General features: G+C 43.0%; 1 protein-coding gene across 1 annotated transcript; it reads left to right on the plus strand.

The window, feature by feature from the left end:
* Nucleotides 1-1291: 1291 nt before the first annotated feature.
* On the plus strand, nucleotides 1292-16120 carry frzb (frizzled related protein). Its single transcript, XM_076030749.1, has 8 exons — nucleotides 1292-1654; nucleotides 7221-7469; nucleotides 9639-9674; nucleotides 9844-9903; nucleotides 10038-10103; nucleotides 11816-12020; nucleotides 13015-13078; nucleotides 13547-16120. The coding sequence occupies exons 1-8, from the start codon at nucleotides 1450-1452 to the stop codon at nucleotides 13604-13606; spliced, it is 945 nt and encodes a 314-aa protein (XP_075886864.1). The 5' UTR covers nucleotides 1292-1449; the 3' UTR covers nucleotides 13607-16120.
* Nucleotides 16121-21598: the final 5478 nt, after the last annotated feature.

The following is a 21598-nucleotide window of genomic DNA, read 5'->3' on the forward strand; positions in this document are numbered from 1 at the left end:
TTGTCAGTTCAGGGCCTATCTCTGTTTTTATACACCAATAGAAAAAGAAAACTAGACCTTCAAGCCAAGGTTTTCGTTTGTGTTTGTTTTGCTTTATCACTCACTGCTTCTCTCGGACACAGCCATTTCTTACGCGGATCTGCAACACGAACAAACAAAGCCTCAAATAATGATTGACGCACGGACTGAGATTGTGCTCATGCCGCCCGTCGTGCCCTCAATATCAGCCCGAACACGAAGAGTTGGGGGGTCGTGATCAGACGGAGGACTACAGTGGAATGCTTTTTTTCCTGCTGTGCCCGGTGTCTTCATCATGTGGGCGCAGCCCCGCTGACTATATGAAATGAAACGGCGCGCATCCACCAGCTTCTGACGGCTTTGACCGGTGTTGACTTTTCATCTAAAAGGAATCTGACTTTTCGCACGGAGGATAAGGCACGAGGAGGAGGAGGAGGAGGAGGAGGATGGAGTAAAGGCTTGACAGAGGACGAAGAGGAGAAGGGGGAGGAGGAGGGGGAGGGTAGGAGGGAGGAAAGTCTTGACAGAGGAGGAGAGGGAGGAAGGGGAGGGTGAGAGGAGGTGGAGGAGGAGGAGGGAGTAAAGGCTTGACAGTGGAGGAAGAGGAGGAGAAGGAAGAAGGGGTAGAGTGAGAGGAGGAAGAGGAGGTGGAAGGAGATGGATGAGAAGAGGAGTAGGGAATAAAGGCTTGGCAGAGGAGGAGGAGGAATGTGTAGAGGAGGAGAGGGAGGGTAGGGAGAGAAAGTCTTGACAGAGGAGGAAGAGGAGGAGAAGGAGGATGGGGAGGGTGAGAGAAGGAGGAGGAGGAGAATGAAGACGAGGGAGGAAAGGCTTGACGAAGGAGGAGGAGGTGGAGAAAGGGGGACGGGGAGAGGAGGAAGAGGAGAGGAATGAGGAGGAGGAAGAAAAAGAAGAGGGGGGAGTAAAGGCTTGACAGAGGAGGCAGAAGGAGAAGGGTGAGAGGAGGAGGTGGAAATAAAGGCTTGCCAGAGGAGGAAGAAGATGTAGAGGAGAAGGTGAAGGAGGAAGAGGAGGAGGAGGAGGAGGAGGGGGTAGAAGGGAGAGATAGTTTTCACAGAGTAGGAAGAGAAGGAGGAAGGGGGATGATGAGAGAAGGAGGAGGAGGAGAATAAAGAGGAGGGAGGAAAGGCTTGACAGAGGAGGAGGTGGAGAAAGGGGGAGGGCGAGAGGAGGAGGAGAATGAGGAGGGAGTAAAGGCCTGACAGAGGAGGGGAGGAAGAGGAGGTGTGGGAGAGGAGGAGGAGGAGGAGGACGAGGAGGAGGAAGAGGAGGGGGGATAAGAGAGCGACTTGTGGAAGTGCCCTCAGAGCGGACAGCAGCGCCAACCGGCTCCGGACCTCCCGCGGTGAGTGAGTGAGCGCTTCCCCGGACTACCGACAGTCGGTCTCCCCGCCGCCGCGCCGCGTCGTCATGCTCCCGCCCGGACTCTCCGTGTCTCTGCTGGCCGTGTCGTGCGCGCTGTGGCCGGCCGCGGTCAGCGCGGCGTCCTGCGAGCCGGTGCGGATCCCCCTGTGTCGCACCATGCCGTGGAACATGACCAAGATGCCCAACCACCTCCACCACAGCACGCAGGACAACGCCGTGCTGGCCATCGAGCAGTTCGAGGGGCTGCTGGGTGAGTTTCTCCTAATAAGGAACTCCTTCATCACAGCAGGAGCGCACCCATCACGCCTTTAACGCGTCTCGTTGAGGTTGCAGGATCATCGTTCAGGCGTGGCGCGATTGATCCATTGAAGTTAATGATGAAGCGTCAAACTTGTGTAATACTTAACAATGTGTGAAACTGTCCCAATGTGTCTCGCCACGTGTGTTTCGATGAAGGGATGCATCGATACCATTATTTTTTATTTATTTATTTATTTTACAGAGTGCTACTAGAGTACTTGCATTTCATTGCTCACCATTACTGAGTACTTAATAAGGCCATTACACATTACAGAATTACTTTGTGTATGTTCCAAAGATGTTCCGTCATTTGAACAACATGTTTTTCAGGAGCACGTTTCACTGCAGTAGAAACACAAATTTAACAAAAAAAAATTTGTTTGATACATACATACATACGCAAATGATATCGGTGTCGTGGTATTGGTATGTATTTTACGAGTATGAGTAAAGTACTCAACCCCAGTATCGGTACCGATACCCGATACCGGTATCGGGTATCGGTGCATCCCTAGCTAGAACTGTGAAAATGTAGAATGTGCAGGGTTTTGTTTGTTGTTTTTTTCTCACAGCATTCAACAACAGCAACAACAGGGTAGAGTTACATTAGGGTTGATTCTGTGTGGGGGGGAAAAAACAAAGTAAAATATGATGGATATTAGTCTTTGTTCTGAGGAATGTGCTGTTCGTAGTTCTCACATTTAAATCCCCTATATTTGGCATATATAAACAGATTACCTTTTTGTAATCAGAGGTTAAAGTTGAGCCTCACTGTCACATGATGATGATAGATAGATAGATAGATCAGAGGTTCTATGTTGCAAGATCCCTCGCTGAGACACTGGACTTGACCACGTTATCTGCTTTGTGTTCACATGACAGCTCCGGTTAGTGTTGCATAGCTGTGGCACAACTGTGGGTAAACACGGGCGGCTCAGCAACAACAAAAAAAAAAAAATCGAATGCGAAAACGGAGGGGGAAAAAAAGACACTGGAAGAATGAGTAGAGGGGTAATAGCCAAAACCAGAGCACCAGGCGGAGCCAAGTAAAGCAAAGCCACTTTATTTATGCAGCGCATGTGAATGAAGACAGACAACCACAACAGTGCTTAGTTTTCGATTTCGGGAGAAGCCATTCTCTGATTATTTATTGGTGCCTGAAAATAATCTCCCTCAAATTGTTTTTATTTTTAAAAAAAAGTTAATTAATTTAAAAAAGATAGGAGGAAAAAAAAAAAACCCTGGAGACAGATGGAGGCGCAGCAAGCAGATACAGATGTAGCTTTAATAAAACGGCTGTCATTATGGCTTGTTCTTTTTCAGAGCCTCGGTCCGCCCACACTACCAAAAAAAAATGTCTTTTTTCGGGTAATGATATAACTGCTGGCAAGTGCTGCGTTACAAAAAAAAAAAAGAAAAAAAAAAGAAAGAAGAAGAAGCATGTGGCTCTGCGGCCCCTGCGAGACTTAGTGCAGACACTGACTTTGACAGGTGACGAGGCATTTCCAGCAGATCCCAGGCCTGCGGTGGCGGCCGCGCTGCACTTTCTTCTCCTTCCTCGATCTGTGGGCGATGGGAGATGGTTTGCTGCAGCTGCCGAAGGCCTGGATTTGTCCCTCATCCCCCCCCCAACATCAGTAACAGAACCTTGTTGAAATCCCCGCGGAGATCAATTTTACACGAAGAGAGAATATCAGAGACACGGTCCACTTTTGGCTTTTGTGCGCTTCACTCGCCAAGGCAGCGACTGGACAAACATTCTTTTATATACTTCAGAATTAATACAAAAAAAAATTTTCTTTTATTGTGAAGGTGTGTGTTCAGGATCGCAGGACTGTTTTCACCCCTCAGAACCATATCAGTGTGTCATCATTGTAGCCTCACACGTCCTCATGGCTTCTTAAAGTAGCCAGTCCTGAATCAGTCGGGATGAGTTCACCTCTGAAGGCACAACACAGTCTGCTTAATAGCCAAGGAGCTTCCATTATTTTTATTTGAACACATTTTAAGACACGTTAAGGTTTATAGCAATGTATGTAATAAGAACAAAAAGATTAAATGCAATCCAAAAGCAGATCTTTTAACAGACACATTTCGGTGTCAGAGCTTTTAAGTGACATTTCTGCAATACAATTTAATTCATTCCCTCCCTGTCCTTTGTTTCCATGGAAATGTCGTTGTATTTGTGATCTTGGAGGACCTAACCAGCTTCATTGTTGCCAGGCCATTTCCTGTTATAGATTGATTCCAAAGGTTAATGAATTCAATCCAGATTTTGATGCCCATAATTCATGGAAGCCTGCCACAAATGTTAAAGTGATAAAAACGTATCCATTAGCTATTTAAAATAAGACTCTCTGCCCTTGTCGATACAGCACGAAGCTTAAAGTCTTAATGCCTGCTGACTGAATCACTGAACGTTGTGCCTCCACCGAGCAGCACCACAGGAGGTGAAAGGGGTTTAAGACACTTTTCACTCTATTGTGTAAGCGGTTCTGCGGTTGCGCTCGGCTCTCTGTTGAAACCTTTCTATTCCAAACACCGGAAAATCACAAACGTCTGTGTGCTTTTTGATAAGTCGGGCGGCTTCTGCAAATTTGCACGTCCCGTTTCCGTTCGAAAGGTTGGGGGGTTTTTTTGTGTTACTTTTATGCACGTGAAAGCATGCAAATAAGGTAGGACCAATCCAACAGTCCCTGACAGAAGGGCATTAAAGCTCTTTCTGGCTTTGGCGTTACGTTTGCATCGCCACTATTACCGAAATAGGTGCCACTTTTAAACATTTAGTTGTGCAGTTGTGCATGGTCAATAAATGCCGACATCTTGTACTTGAGCGGTGGAGGTAAATGTTTTTAAGACTTTCAAAATTGACTACATTTAAACTTAGGTTTGATCTTGCTGTTTGTTAGTTAGCGTGTTCGTTCTAACAGCTGGGAAATGTTTTCCTGCTCAGGTTATTAATTAGAAAATGTCTTAGAGATGTATAAAAATGTTTTTACACTTTCTACCAGCTTCTTCTACTGCTTAATATATTATTATCATGATTTAATTATTTTTACAATAATAATTAAATTTTAAAAGAAGAAGAGGAAGAAATACCCACGCTTTGAACCATGTTGCGATTTTTGCTTAAGGTAATGTGGTTTTTTTTAAATATGAATCTGTATTCAGTAGACTGCACTTCTCTGATTTCCAGTTGATAATGTCGTGGTGCACCAAAGACATTCATTTTCTCTCCTTTCTGGATGTAAACTGATCTTCCACTGAAAACTACAAAGACGTGACTCACTTCTCTACGCAGTAATTCATCTTGCACGCCCGACTGTCTTCAGTAACATATTTATCCATTTCACCCACATCAAACTCGGCATTGGGCTGAACATTTGAGAACAAAATTGGAAACACATTAATGCGTTAGCCTAAAAAATAAAATAAAATGCCCTAATAAAAGCTCTGCAAGCCAAAGCAAGGATTCAGTTTCAGGTCACAAGTTCAACGAATTTCTGTGGGTCCGAGTGAAGCTGCAAAGCCAAACCTCAGTAATTCTCAGCAATAAAGACATCGCTGGATGTTTTTGCCCCAGTCCAGTGCTGGACTCCTCGGTCGTCCTGTGTGAAACATGCGGTAGGAAAGTAGGAGGCACTGAAAGCCCAGTGACCCTGGATGCCCTTGGATGTCCACTTGATAAGACTTACACTGAAGTTTGTCTTGTCCTACTGTTTAATAGATCCACTTTTTTTTTTTTTTTTAGAACTATTTCTTAATCTTTTTTCACACATTACAATTTCTTGTACTCAGGTAGTTGAAGAACATAATTACAGCAGTGATGTGGTGACATGGTCAAACACGGGATGCTGAGTCTCATCCAATTTTATATTGAAAATCATTAATTTGTCAGCACAAAAAGGAAAAAAAAAATTTGTAGGATAAATTAAGCAAATAAATGTGTGACAGATTAATGTATTCTAACTGGTCTAATTATATTTAGATGTAAAATATGTAAAAATACAAAAGGCAAACAATTAGCAGCATAAACATCCCAGAAATGGAAATTGAATTGCCTTAAAAAAATTTCTTGGAGTCTTGGAGTTGCACTCTCATTGCTCTCCACTTCATCACGCTGTTTAGAATGTTTTGGATATGTTTAACTACGCAGGAAGCAAACCAGTTTATCAACATTTCATATTTGTTAACATTCAGGGCAATAAAAAAAAAGTCAAGTATAAACACTTAAACAGTCGCTCAAACGCTCAAATAGAACAAGAAATACTGTTTCGAAAAAATCTCTGAGATTACAGAAGAGTATTTGACTAATCCTGCATCCGCTGTGTACATTCATAACAATTTCTGCAGGGCTTTGTCAGCCGGTCACATGTTGAAACTTTTATTGATGTGCAAAACTTTTTTTGCAATTACCTCAAACGTCAACAGCCAGATGCATCAGTTGAAGACTGCGGTTTAATTTAAATGGACCAAAACCTGAATTACAGTCATTTCAGTTCCAACTGACACCATCAGCGACCAGGTGAACAGATGAAGAAGCTGAACCGCTGCTAAGAGCCTGCTGCTCTGATGCGTGTGTCCCATCTCACTCTTCAACATGATAACTGGGTGTATGACAAGGAAGTAGTTTGAATCATATGCCATTTAATCAATTCAGTTAGATATCAACTGTATATTTCCAGAGGGGTGATGATGGCACTTAGTCATGCACAAATCCAAAGCTGCAGCCATGGTACAACCTTTATCATGAGCTTTTCGGTTTTAAGCAAGCAAACAAAAAATATCAATAACCAAAGTAACACACAACCGAACGTTAAAAAAAAAAAAAAATCAGTCCGACCTGGCCTGCACCTTTAAAAAAAAAAATGCAAAGAACAGAAAAGAGACATGGGCCAGTGCAGGAGCAACCCTTCTGCAGCAGACTGGGAGGTTGAGGAAAGAATTTGCAGTCAAAGTCTCACTGGCTGCGAACAGTTTTAGTCGTAAAAGTACAACCTCTGAATTCTTTGTGATTTTTGAAGGTCCAGTGTGTAATATTTGGCTTGATCTATGATCGTTATATTGGGAAACGCTTAACATACGGCCCATAAAAGTGTATACACGCAGTACAATAAAAGTAATTTGGTTTTCCTTCCCTTTACACAGTTATCACATATATATAAGAATGTACTTAGAGCAGTAAGGGTTTTGCTCCTAGTTAGCTGCCATCTCGCACCACAATTTTTTAAGGAAGCCCATCTGACAGTGAACTAAGTACAAAACTCTCTGTCAGGCGGGCTTCCTTTACATTTTTACACACTGGACTTTTAATAGCTCTGAACTTAACTGCATGCTTAGACAATTGTATCGCTCTGAAGCAGTGAGAATGTGTTCAGCTAAAGTTATTCCAGAGTTTCTTCACCATCAAACTACAAATTTAACAGAAAACACATCAAAGTTGGATTCTGTTGGCTCCTCGCCGACCAGCGAACCTCTCTGACGACGGCCTTGTTTCCGCTCCACTCCTCGTCAAGGTACCGGCTGCAGTCCCGACTTGCTGTTCTTCCTGTGCGCCATGTACGCGCCCATCTGCACCATCGACTTCCAGCACGAGCCCATCAAGCCGTGCAAAGCCGTGTGCGAGCGGGCCAAGGCCGGCTGTGAGCCGGTGATGAGGCGCTACAACCACAGCTGGCCCGACAACCTGGCCTGCAGCGAGCTGCCACTGTACGACCGCGGGGTCTGCATCTCGCCCGAGGCCATCGTCAAGGCGGAGGGACCAGGTGCGGCCGTCTTTCTCCATCATGTTGCCATTGGTGTCATTGCTGTTATTTATCTCAAAGGTTAAGTGAAATTGTGAGAAGGAACAGCGACATCAAGTGGTTACTTTTTAGATTGCAGTGCTTTTCCGCTCACACCTCCCTCTTCTGAGCTTGCCAGTGAACTACGGTGACTTTAAAAATCTTTAAATTATTTTAGATACAGTGCAAGTTTGGCATCCAATTCATTTTTACCAATCTTTTTTTTTTTATCATTTTATACTTCAGCAGGACTGATGCTAGTTTAACCTTGTCCACAGCCACACTGTCTATTCAGCATAATGATCATTTTTACTCTTAGTCATTTGAGGTTATATGTCTGCTTGTCAGCTTCATTTGAAAGTTGTGCGTCAGTGCAAATAACGACTCAATCAACTCTGGTGCATATTCAAACAACCCTATTCGAAACATATTCTTATTCTATCAGAGGGCCTAACAAATGATGTCAACTGAGAGGTATTTTTTTTGTTTTGTTTTGTTTCAAGACTGAATTATATATCTCCTGCACCAACTTCAAAATACTTCTTCCCTAAAAGCATGGCCAGTTAGAAGCCGCTTCCCCAGCTCAGCCAAGTCCTATCAGTATTTTCTATCGTGTTCTCCTCTCAGCAGTTCCCTCTGCTCCCTCTCGAACAGATAGCATGAGTCATTTCCCCTCCGACTTCACTCCCACTGACTTTCTCAAAGAGCTCCTTGATACTTGGGCCCACTCGTTTTACACCCAAAAGAAACCCTCACTGTCCTCCGCTTCTGGAATACCAAAGTCCCCTGGGAAAAGAAAAAATATATCGCTCCCCTTGACCTCTGAAATGATACAGCCAGGCATCCCCGAGCTGCCCAGTCTCGCCTCGGCTCAGCGGGGTTGTGGGATTTTCCCTGCGACTTGTTGATTGGCTGGGCTTCAGCCAGGGTGGATGGCTCCACTTAGTCCAAATGTTTTTCAGTCACTGCTTCTGCTGTTTAGGAGTTTGTCAGTGGCTTAGCAGAAAGTTGATGCAGAGGCACTTTTCCTTTTTTTTTAAATTTGATTCTGAGACTCTGCTCTGCAATCCCCAGTCTGAAGTAAAGTAGCTGTATTAAATTATTCTGTGTGGGTTTTATGTTACAGAGGGGTTATTATTGCACAGTTTATGAATGACCTGGACTGAAAGTTTGCCCTGAGGGTTCACTGAGTTCCATTTGTGTTTTTTTCTGTTGTAGTTGCTTCTGTTGTTCCCATGAAATGCTATTTTAAGCATATACAGCTATTTTGCAACCTCACTGATGATTAGCGGCTATCAGGTCTGTCTTGGTCGGCCTCTCAGGTAAGCATCAAAAGTGTTGCAGCCATTAGATAAAACCATTCAAATGAATGGGCAGCCTGTAAGAAATACAAAGCAGGGATAACTTTCAGATTCACTGTATTCTGGTCTGGTCTGGTCGGTAAACAAGTAGTCCACAGGGCAATTGGGATCATAAATATAAAAACTGGATTCATACTTTTAGAGTGTTGACAACATCATCATCATCATCATCATCATCATCATCATCATCATCATCATCAGCTAAATATTTCAGTTTGTTCAAGACTTTGCTCCAGTCCATCCATCAAGACCTCTATCAGACAACGAATCAAGCTAACTCACGAGGCAATGCTAGCCAGACTTTGGATTTAAAGTATTTCACTTTGTACATGTCGACCATCAATCAACTTTTATTCCTGACGCGCTAAATCACATCCAGAGAAGTCTCGAAGCGCTTTTGCACAATCAAAGAGAAAACCAACTGAACCCTTCAGAGGAAGCAACAGTGACCAGGAAACACTCCCCAGTGGGAAGAAACCTCGAGCAGACCCCGACTCGGAAGGGCGGCCGCCTGCTTTGACCAGTTGGAGTGATTACAAAAAAAATGATTGGCTAAGAAAACACTTTGCTCGTATACCACTTTTCAAGTTCATAGCAACTTACAAAATATCTGCATGAGCAGCGTATATTCAAACAACAGATGAACCATCCACGAAAAAAAGGTGCAAAGGTCTTGTCTTAACTGATGCTGCTGACTGAATAAGAAGTTACACCTACTGAAGGTCTGAGAGAAAAATACATATATTTTCTCTGTGTTCTGACTAATTAGCTCCTCTCTGTGTCACAACAGATGCATACTACCAGGACCCATCCCGGTGTAGCCCAGGTGAGGCTGACCTTTGACCTCCCTGCTCCCAAAGCAGTACTTGCTTGCTATATTGAAGTTAGCATGGTGTATTTGCATGATGCCTGAATGGATTGGAGAGTTATTTTCAGAGGAACTTGGCCAGAAGCCACTGTAAGCCACAAATGTGCCCTTATTGGTCTTTTAATAGAATCCAGTCCAAACCCTGCAATGGACTCCAACAACTTCCACTGCAGGGGACCACATGGAGGTAACTTATTCATTTGCCATTCTCTATTTCAGTTTAGGATCTTCTCTAAGTGGCTTTTAACAAGTGAAATCATCAGCATTGGTAAGGCTCTCACCATATCTATGGTTTTTGTTTGCTCGTGTTTGTGTCTGTAGATCGGTGCAGATGCAAGACAGTGAAAATGTGTCTGAAAACCTACGTGAGGAACAACTACAACTACGGTGAGTCACTTGGGACGTCTTTCAGTTTCTGTTTTGAAGCGTTTTCTAATCTAAAGATTGCATCTTGTACCACTTTGGAATATATTGGCAAAAACTCTTGCCGCTGTATGTGTGTATTATCGCGTGGCTAAAAGGTTTATCTTTTAGAGAAGTCAGAAATGCTAACAGCGCGAAAGCCGTCAGAGCACTTGGATCGAATTACTTGCACAAGAGCTGAAAGAACTGGGAAGTTTTTCACATGATTTCAACAAATGGGCAAGATTTTGACCAATTCAGTCAACTTTGATGAAAAACGTCTTACGCTCACTTTGGCTGTCTTTCTGTGTCTTTGGCTGTCCTTGACATTCTTTTCCTCCAGGCACTCACTTTGAAAATGAGAGAATTAAATTTCAGCATGATATGAGGAGGGCCCAGCAAGAGGGTCCTCTGTGTTCTTCTTACTCGGAGTATTCATATTTCAATGGAGTGACATGAGTTTCACACCAAAGTCCATCATACTGAACACACCCAATGGGTTTGGTAACCACTTACTATGTAGTTCAGTTGCAAGGACTAATATAAGTGAGATTCATTTGTCTAGGGTTAGTAGATTAAAAGTGAAAAATAGTAATTACCCAGCGACTTGCAAGATCATTGAGGATTTAGCAGCTGCTGCTGCTGCTGCTGCTGCTGCTGCTGGCGGTTGTGGTTGTTGTGGTTACTGGCAGTACTGAATGTCGCTGGAACTCGAGAAGGAAATATGAAAAGTAAGAAGGCAAATGGATGACAATTGTGGAACCAAACTTCGCAAAAGTGCTGTGGAGCATCATAAAAAATCTTAAACGACGGGCGTAGCGCAAAAACATTGTTCAATGGAAAGCCACTGAGCCACTTGGAAACCGCACTGCCAATATAATAATACGCTGTCATTTCCATTTGTCAGCCTTTTTTTTATGTAAACCATTTCAGGCTGCAAATGTGATCCAGGATCAACCACCCCCGCCCCAAAATGTTGTGGTTTCAAAGTATCATCTCATCCACACAGATCTCAACCTTTAAGGACACAACCGCTGTCCTCGAAACTCAAAGCGTAGTTTATCTAGTCTGTGTATCAATATGATAATGACCAGGGAATAAAAAGACATTGTTTTACTGAATCACCTTAAGATAAGTTTTGCTTAAAAAGGAAGCCCAAAAATGGTGGCAGCTAAAAGATGGCAGCTAACTAGGAGCAAGACCCTCATTGCTCTATGTATCCTTTTCACCGACCACATCCTTTTCAATACAAGAAGAGTGATTATCTCACACATCCCAGATAAATCACCTGTTTCCTGTCACAATGTACAGAAAGTTGCTTTTCAGACACATTGGACATATGTAATATTTGGAGCGTTTGAAGAAGAAACAGCAACATTAAGTGGTGACATCTTAGATTGCAGACTCTTTCGCTCCCCCTCCTGAGCTTGCCAGTGAGCTACGGTGGATTGTCCAAACCAGGCTTCCTTAGAAATATGGTGGCAGCTAACTAGGATCAAGGCCCTTTCTATATGTATATTCTTATGTATATGAGAACTATTAAAATGACTTTAATTGCACTGCGAGTATACCCTTTTTATTAATGCATTTATGGGCAGTATGTTAAGCTTTGACCAATATAAAAATCTTTAATCAAACCAAATTTCACACACTAGACCTTTAAATCTTTCCTCGGGTGTTTTTTTTTCCTCCGGCAGTGATCAGAGCGAGGGTGAGAGAGGTGAGGAACCGCGGCCTGGAGCCCACAGCGGTGGTGGAGGTGAAGGAGGTGCTGAAGTCCTCCCTGGTCAACATCCCCAAAGACACGCAGACGCTCTTCTACTCCTCCTCCTGCCTGTGTCCTCCTCTGTCCGTCGGCGAGGAATATCTCATCATGGGATACGAGAATGAGGAGATGTCCAGGTACGGGCAGCGTCCAGCGTGAGGTTGTTGAGATGAGCAAAAACCTTTGTCTCGGAAACAAGTCCGTGCAACCAGTTCAATCTTGCCTTGAGCATTTGGTGGTGCCAAATGTCAGCAAAAATAATTATACTACGTTGGTATTTGTGACATATGATAAAATAAAGTACATATTGCATTCAGGACCGAGAGATATTCTTAAATATCAATATAAATAGGGATGTACCGATACCAGTATCGTGTATCGGTACCGATACCAAGGTTGAGTACTCTTGTGCTTGTACTGCAGTGAAACTTGTGACACCCCATGTTCCATAAAAACATGATGGTCAAATAACAGAACATCCCTGGAAAAACATATTTTCAAAAATCAAAGTCATTTTATAATATGTAATGGCCTTATCAAGTAAGTGAGTACTGAAATCCATGTACTCATACTTTACTTGTTCTGTAAAAAAAAAAAAGTGGTATCGGCGCATCCCCATGAATACTAAAAGAAATGGTCTGTTTAATAGAAACCACCCACCTGAGATCTATACAGAGATTTAAATCTGAAACACCTGAGCATTTTTATTTTATTTTATTTTTAATTTTTTTTTACCTTTTATGAGTCCTAGCCTCGAAGGAGCATCCGACGTTTGACCGTCTGCTGCTCTCGTATGTGATAAGAGGCGAGATGGCCGCGACGCAAACTGTGTTTCATTAGCGATGTTCCCCGAGCGCAAATCAAATCATGTCAAGTACCACAGCTGCACTTAATATGCGCCTATGTTTCCTGCCAGTCGCTGTACACTGCAACACATGGTTCCAGTTTCCATTGAGGTTTTCTTCCTCCCGGTGGGGAGAGGGCTGGAAGGGCACAATATGTAAACTGCGATCCTACTGCGCAAAGAGATTCGAGACGAAGGCAAAACAAAACAAAACACGGTGGAACCAGTAAATCTGATGCGACGCCGTTTGGAAATAAGACAAAAAAATCCCGCTTCTCGTTCTCCAGGCTGCTCTTGATCGACACTTCCATTGCACAGAGGTGGAGGGACAAACTGGGAAGGAAGGTGAAGGTAAGGGTTGGTTGCACGTACACACACGCGCAGGAAAACACCGATTCAGCAGTTCTCTGTGAAACACACCAGCTCTGCTGCCTCCAAGGCAGAAACCTGCACCGCAGCTGGAACGCTGTCAAAGCTTTACGCGTTTTAACGTACACGTACGCACATACGTCAGCGTATCTCAAGGTTGCGTACTGTCGTCTGTTGTTGGGGCATCGTCATGCATACGTTCACGTACATTATCTTCTGCTTTTTGTTTGCCGATTAATTGCTATGTCAGTGAAGACACAGTATAAGAATAATTGAACCAGCGTCGAATCTAACAATGAAAATCTGTTTGCGTAATATATACAAAAAAAACCTGACAAACTTTATCCGCATACGCCATCTTTTTGTGTAATCTATAGACATTTCTAGAGTCCAAAATCTTGTCTGGCTACCTCACTTCCTGTTTATCTTTCTGTTTTGTTTTCTGTCCAGAGATGGGATCAGGTCATGCAGGGGAAAGACAGAGCACCTTCACGTCGAAATCGTCACTAAGAAACTGCCTCTTTGTGTGTTTGTTGTGCGTATTTGTGTGTCTGTCAGTGTGTTATGGGGATCCATTAAGCATTTGTGTATTTGAGTACGTGTGCACATGTTTTTTTTTTTGTGTGTGTGCGTGCGTGTGTGTGTGTGTGCGTCGTGAGTAGATATTGCACTATCACTGGCTGTTGTAGCTGAATGTAGTTCACCTCTTTAACGTCGTCCTGAATCAGAATCTGTCATTTCTTTCTTCGCACAATTGCCACCAAGTGTGCGTCTGTCTGTCGTGCAAAATTACTAGTGTATCCGAGCTTCTCTGACTTTTAAGTTGGGTCCGTGTTTGCACTTAAAGCACTAAAAAGCAACAAAAAAAAAAAGTAGTAAAGGAGCAGTAGAGCTTCAGAAGTGTGGCACTAAGTCATTCTGAAGTTATTTCCGTTGAAAAGCCAAAGTGGGTCTGAGGTTTTACCTCCATGAGCAAAGAGTCAAACGGTGTTTCCATGACGAAAGGGCACAGGGGACATTTAGTCCTTATCCTGATCTTGATGTACCTGCCACAAAGGCAGATGCAGATTATTTTTTTGGCGCAGGTCATCAAAAGTCAAACAAAAGTATCAAAGAAAGCGAAACCGACTGCAGCGAGGACACGAGCAGCGGCTGAATTAAGGACCTGCAGTGGTCAGTCGAGCTGTGGCCGTATTTTCCATATGCATCTTACGGCTTATATTAACAAACATGTATCAACACAGTATGCCTATTCTATTGCAATGCACTTTGTCTGATGATGCAAATAGACCGTGAGTGTCTGTCCTCTTTTAGTTTGTGATCACGAAGCAATTTTGCCTCTGCCGGTTGCACCAAACAATACTGTGTAGTATAAGTATCAGTGTCAATGTGGTTACGAGACCATTTAATGACACAGATGTTGATTGAGCGTCGTAATGCAGGTACGTGTTTTAAAGCGTACATGCATGCATACATACATACATACATAAATACATACATACATACATTTAAAATCAGATTTGACCAAGTTTACATGTACAATGTAAATTACATACATACATACATACATACATACATACATACATACATATGGTTCATACATACATACATACATATGGTTCATACATACATACATACATACATACATACATACATACATACATACATACATATGGTTCATACATACATACATACATACATACATACATCTAAAATCAGATTTGACCAAGTTTACATGTATAATGTAAATTACATACATACATACATATGGTTCATACATACATACATACATACATACATCTAAAACAAGATTTGACCAAGGTGTGGAGTCCATGTCTCATCTGAAAAAAAATGTGATCAACAAACATTGATTTACAAAAAGCTCAGCATTTGATCATACGCAGGTATGAACGCCACAGGCTGGCATACATGGTCCACAGTAACAGGCACGGAGGCTGTGCAGTGAGCTAAAAGCTTTGGAAACATCTGCAAAATTTCAGAGTCCATCTTAATGTCGCAGAGTCAGTCAATGTTTTTTTTTTTTTTTAAGCAGACTTATTGCAAAATTCGACGGCCACCTCTGACCGTTCTGTCCGTCCGGTTGCAGAACCTGCAGCTGCAAGGAAAAAGCCACTCTGTCTGTTTATTCCCGTCGCTGTTGGAGGGGCAATATTTGTGCAGCGAGTACTGCCTCCGAGCATTCATTCATTACAAATTGTATCCAGCTGCCCAGCAGACTCTCGAGAAAACCAGGATTGACATTTATATTAAAGCCTAGAGTTATTTAAAATACCTATATAGCAAACATTGGGAGCAAAACAAAAACACGGCCGTCTTTGGCTCACGTGGGGGCCGTCTTTTAAACAACGCAGCGGAGGACTGTGGGTACTTTGCCAAAGATCTAATGCCTTTTTCTTTGTGTTGCCTTTCGGCAGGAATTTGTCCTTTTTTTGGTTTTATAGGATCTCAGCCATAGGAGCAGCAGCCTTTTTTCATAGTCTGTGTGTGTGTGTGTGTGCGCGTGTGTTTGTGTGTGCGTATGCGCACGCGTGTGCGTGTGTGCGTGTGTGCGTGTGTGTGTGTGTGTGTGTTTGTGTGTGTGTGTTAGCCATGCGTTTCAACCATTTGAAGATCTTTTCTTCACTTTAAGAGGCACCTTGTACTTCGGGGGCCAGCCTTCAACTTGTTTGTGTCCCTCAGTGTTATCAGAGGCCTGGCTTTTATAGACTACTGTTTTACTTTGACTTGAGTGGTTGTACGCGGAGTCGTCCTGCACTCCCCCCCTCACCCCCCACCCCCCCTCCCCGTTCTTTTATATCTCTTACAAAGCATAGTACAGCTTTCTCTCATGTCCTTGTGATGCAAACAGTAGATTTGACTGAGAAGGAATGTGTGAACTGAGGGCAGAACTTTCACTCCAGTCTGAACTCAGTGGCTGAAATAAATGCAAAACCTTTTTTGTTTCATTATCGCACACGTTTATATAAAACATTAAACTCAATAAAACACTTCTGTTCAAACAAACTGATATCTTGAAGTGGTTCTTTTATGACGTGAATAATGATTTTTTTTTTTCATATATATATATATATATATATACATATATATAATTTTTTTCATCTGATCAAACTTGCCACATCTGTCAGTGTGGGAAATTAAAGTGTGAGCAGTTGAATTCAATTCACTCCATTCTTAGTAGTTTACCTTTGCTTTCGAAAACACAGAAGCTCACATTTGTTTTTCGTTTTTCCTTTTAAAATGGGGGAATTCTAAAATGTAAATGTATCCAGAGAGCAATGCGACTGAGAAATCGTATTGGTTTGGTTCGGTGTTTTGTTTCTTCTTTTTTTTTATTATTTTATTCATCTTCCAAAGCAATTTAACTTTCCCACAGTCATTGCACTTGTGTGTTGGCTAATGTAGGTACAAAACTAAACAGAAATACTTTAGGCATAACTAAAGCAACCCAACCTAAGCCCCAGTGTAAACATGAAGCTGATATTACAGGTCGGCTGAATCAAGCAGCGCACTGCTCTCTGACAACCTTGACGGTAAGTAAGTGTACTTATCAGGCTGTTTAATCATTAAAGCGTCTTAATAGATGCTGTTTGGTGTGTGTGTGTGTGTGTGTGTGTGTGTGTGTGTGTGTGTGTGTGTGTGTGTGTGTGTGTGTGTGTGTGTGTGTGTGTGGATGGGCGGAGATATTTAGACCAGAAGAGACTTGGGGAAAAATGAAGCTGATTCACATTGAAGGGGTTTCACATGGCGTACATTTGAACAGATCCTTGGAGTAGTGAATTCTTCGTCTTTTCCAGTGTCGTACAGTTGAGGAGCTCTTCTGGGGTTGGGTACGCGATCACTTCGCTGATCGTTCCCACACACTGGGCGATCTCAGGTATCTCAGTCTGTGAGCTTGCAAGGTTCCATTAGTGTTCTCACTCGTTGCTGGTGGTGAGTTGGCTCAGCAGCACTAAATGCAGCCAATGTGTGTGTGTGTGTGTGTGAGAGAGAAAGAGTGTAAGCCCAGTGTTTGTGTGTGTAGGCGTGTTTCCAGTAGTTCCTGCCTACTTATTTCCAGCAGTGTTTTCTCAGCTGAGCTTTCCATGAGGCTGCAGAGGGAATGTTTTCGTGGATTTACTGCTATTACACCTCTTTATCCCCCTCTGCTGCTCTCCTCCTCCTCCTCCTCCTCCTCTTCCTCCAGTGCTCTCTCTCTCTCTCTCTCTCCCTCCCTCGCTCGCCCGGTCACTCGGGCTGACTGAAAACACACCTGGTGTTGGCACAAGGTGGAGTCTGTTCCTGCGCGGCTGACTGGCTCCATTCATGCACCTGAGAGCCGACGACGCGGCCGACAGTCGCACACTTGTGGCTGTTCCTCATAGTGACTTTGTTGAAGGCACTTAGGGTGAATTCTCAACACGGGGGGGCAAAAGCAAACAAGTACACAGACCCTCGGTCCGTATATCATAAGTCAGCTCATTAAGTTATGATGGCTAAAATAAAATAAATTTTTTCAGCAGCACAGACTTTGCCTCGCTCCCTGTTTTATGCTGAATTTCAACAGACACAAATCGTGCTAAACACAAATGGTGTTAGAAATATTTTAACCAATAAAAGACACCAAGACACCATATGTATATTTTGGCAACAACAAAAAAAAAGGTTTAAATTGTTACACATACAAACTCAATCTAAGGAGTTCTTTAACAGGAATAATATTAACTGACCTCCCAGTCTACTATAGTGCTGAGCGCTATCTAGTGGCAGGATCTGGCAGGTGTATAGGGTAGGTACCGCATGCAAAGTACACGTTAGAGAAGCTCCTGTTCCTGGACTCTTTCATAGTTGCACATAAGACTTGTTTTAATTCAAAACGTTTTTTGACTGTTGATGTGTAGTGTGTATATTTGAATTGTGTACTATGCTTTTTTTTTCTTTTTTTTTTAAACCTGCAGCACTTATTCACCACCGCTGTTAGATGTTGTGTCAATAAATTGTTGGAGGTGATGAGGAAATCATCACTGAGTGCTTCTACTAAGACCTTCGGGAACTCAAGGAATTCACGCTCCAGATGCTTTTACCCCAGGTCCTCGAACTGACAGCGAGAGACCCGATCACCAGCTATCACCATCTGTTGTTTGTGTGTCCACACATTTTAATGACCCGCTAATTCCTGCACTTAAGGTTGCGGGGTTCAGCTGGAGCCCATCCCAGGTGTCATAGGGCGAAGGCAGGGTGGGACCCTGGACGAGTCGCCAGTTCATCACATTGACAAACAACCACTTGCATCCTCTGGGACAATTCAGAGTTCCCAATTCCCCTCACGTGCATGTTTTTGGAGAGAGTCGGAGAACCCGGAGAGAACTCACACGGACACGGGGAGAACCTGCAAACACAGTAAGGACCCGGAATCGAACTCATGACCTTCTTGCTGTGAGGCGGCAGCGCTAACCACTGCGCCGCCGTGTTTTTCCGCGCTTACGTCCCTTTTCTGTTTTCCCGCCTTTTTTTGTCGCCCCTTGATTTTTGTCAACCGTGTCCTGTTGTCAGTCCCGAACCTTGATTGTTCTCACCTGTGTTCCTCTGCCCTCTTGTATAAATAGTCCTTGTTTACTTCCGTCCTTGTCGGAACATTGTTGTTGTTTCCTGTTGTTGTCCGTTCATAGCATTTAGTTTTGGTGCTTTTTCAGGTCTTTTTTTCCCTTAAAAGGGAAAAAAACTTTTTCCCTTTTAAGGGCAACCTTAGTTTGGTTTTTGCTTGTTGTTTAAAATAAAGTTTCTCTCTCCTGCAACCCCGACTTGGCTGCATTCTGGGTCCTGCCTCCACCACGCCATCACACCAGCGCTCAAGCAATTTCAGCAGTGAGTGGCAAGCAAAACTCTCCTCCGTCGTTCTAGAGCACGCTCTCTGCTCAGCTCCGAAGAGCAGCACGTAGTTGGGATTAGAACGGGGGTGGGCAAACTACGGTTTGGGGGCCATATGTGGCCATTATGCTTTTTAATCTGGCCCGCCGAACTTGAAGACATTCTATTAAAAGTAAGTCAATCATAAAATAGCTGTTTTTTACCATCTTTACTTAGTTTCAATAAAAATCTAAATACGGTGGGGCTTCAAAGACGCATTGTATTTTGTCCTCACGCTTTTGTTCGTGTTCAATTGAGCTCAAAGCACGTTTGCTACATATCCCATGATATATATTTTCCTCCTATGAGGTGGCTCACCAAAACACTCCATCCATCTGCTCCTGCTCCGCCCCCCCTCTGCCAGATTTTAGAACCCACTGTGACCAACCGGTCAAAAAGTTTGCCCACCCCTGGATAAGAATGTTTGTCCTTCAAAGGTAAGGAGAACATTGACGGGATTTGTGAGGCAGATGAGAGATCAGATGAGACGACCATGACTTCAGAAAAACCTTGACTACATGCATACATTGTATTTTTGCACACAGTACATACAAGCGTGTGTGTAAATACACTCATATGTACATATATGTGTGTATATATCAGCGTGTTTACATGTGTATATATGTGTATAAATTATGAGTATATATAGGTGAAGGTAAGGTCATACCCCGGATGACCTTACCTTGTGTTTTCACTCACACCAATGGACAGTTTAGACTTGCCAGTTAGTGTAATGTGCATGTCTTGGGAATGTGGGAGGAAGCTGGGGGACCTGGAAAGTACCTCACAGGCAAAAGGGAAAACAGAAAGAGGTTGGAAGGGGTTGGAATGGAATCACAACCTCCTTCCTATGAGACAACAGCACTAACCACAGTTACCACTGTAGACAAATCAATGCTCTTTCTTTTTTTTCTTTTTTTTTTCCCCCTTGAACTTTCAATGTTGCGTGGAATTCGACCTGTGTTCCATTCGCTGCTTTGCTTTGCTTTGCTTTGCTTTTAACGGCGATATAATTTTGGCTCCGATTTGATCGGACATTCTCAGGCTGCTCCTGCACAACATCCAGCCGTCTTTGCATAGTAATTTCGACCATGGCGAGTGTCTCTCTGTACCGTCTGCAAACAAAACAAAAAACACAGTCATGTTTTTTTGCAAACAGAAAAGAGTGACTGTGCCCTTGAATCAGAGGAGTGACTTTATGGTTGTGCGATCGCTTCACTTTTTCCCAGTGTTTATCAAAGTGTGTGGTCCAGACTCCCTGCTCCATCCACAGCGGTTACGTCATCCTCAGGTATTTGAATAAATTCTGGTCTGCTTCAATGTTTTATGATATAATAGCTAATGACTTTAAAGCCAATGAGCAAAAGAATAAATAAATACAAAAAGAAGAAGAAACCCAAGAGTTCCCACAATACATCTGCTTGTGTTTCACTTTCCACTTCATGTCACACCAGTAAACGGCTGAACGCCCACAGTAAGTGGTCTCGGGGGCTTGTGGAGCAGCGCTGCGTCAATGCTGACCTCCAGCTGCCCACAAAACAGAGAGAGGGGGGGGAAAACGGAGAGGGCGGGAAGGTGGAGGTGGAGAGATATTCACAAGTGGAAAGTAACGACGGTAATTAATCCAATTACAGCGCAAACGGTTGCTCTCTTACGCGCGCGCGCGCGCACGTCAACAGCGGACTTTCACGAATTTAATGTTTTACACATCTCAATTAACCTCATTAGATTTTTTTTTATAATAGAAACTTTTGATGAGGCTAAAGTGTTCCGGTTCTGTCATAAAGCTTTTCTCCCAGGTGTACAACATAATATAACAGAGGTTGCGTTTCCCTTTTTTTTTTTTTTTTTTTAAACTTAGCTCGTTTAAAAAGTATCATTTCGTGAAGACTGACAGATGAGGAAACTTTAGTAGGTGACGTGTCTGCAGTGTCCCACGTCATCGGGACTCCAGCATCTTCTCCTCAGACGGCCAGAGTTAAATCAGTATTAAGCTTAAAGCACAATATGGGATCCTGTATTTATATGGTTGTTTTTAACTTTATTTATCTGTTTAAGGTCAGTAAAAGAAAATTATTATCAACTAATTGGTAGCCGTCAAAAAAAAAAAAAAACGTTCGGCAGAAAGTGCACGTGTATTTGTAATAAAACAGCGTTTGAAACAAGTTTCCCCAGGTTTAAGCTAGCGTCTCGCTAAACTGGAGAGGTGTGCCACCTAGTGTCATTACTAGCTCATCTCTGGAATCCCCACACAGCTTCCACAGACAATTCACGCTGCCTCGTCCAAGGCCAGACAACGTCAATTTTAGAAGTTAATTCCTAACCTGTGTATCAAAAACTGATATTTTGATAAGTGCATGAGAGAACCGTTAGAACCGCTCACTGTCTTGCAGTCCGCCTGAAGCTAAAGTAATTTTTCCTGACTCCAGTTAATTACGTTATTATCATCAATGTAAATCAAAATGCTGTTGTAGTAGTGAGTAAAGTAAGTAAGTGGTAGCAGTAAATCTGGAAATGGCCATATTATGGCACCTTTAAGAACAGATGCGTTGACTGTCATAGTCTTCAAACAATAACGCAAGATTATAAAAAAAAAAA

Source organism: Nelusetta ayraudi, unplaced genomic scaffold (assembly GCF_046127955.1).
Source record: "Nelusetta ayraudi isolate G7.1 ecotype Tasmania unplaced genomic scaffold, CSIRO-AGI_Nayr_v1 ptg000031l, whole genome shotgun sequence".
In the NCBI taxonomy this organism is placed as follows: Eukaryota; Metazoa; Chordata; class Actinopteri; order Tetraodontiformes; family Monacanthidae; genus Nelusetta; species Nelusetta ayraudi.

Excerpts from the sequence above, each read along its gene's own strand:
- frzb (XM_076030749.1), top strand. The coding sequence starts at position 1,450 with ATGCTCCCGCCCGGACTCTCCGTGTCTCTGCTGGCCGTGTCGTGCGCG. Across the intron at positions 1,655-7,220 it reads GCAGTTCGAGGGGCTGCTGG|GTACCGGCTGCAGTCCCGAC; the intron begins GTGAGTTTCTCC and ends CTCCTCGTCAAG. Across the intron at positions 12,021-13,014 it reads GAGAATGAGGAGATGTCCAG|GCTGCTCTTGATCGACACTT; the intron begins GTACGGGCAGCG and ends CTCGTTCTCCAG.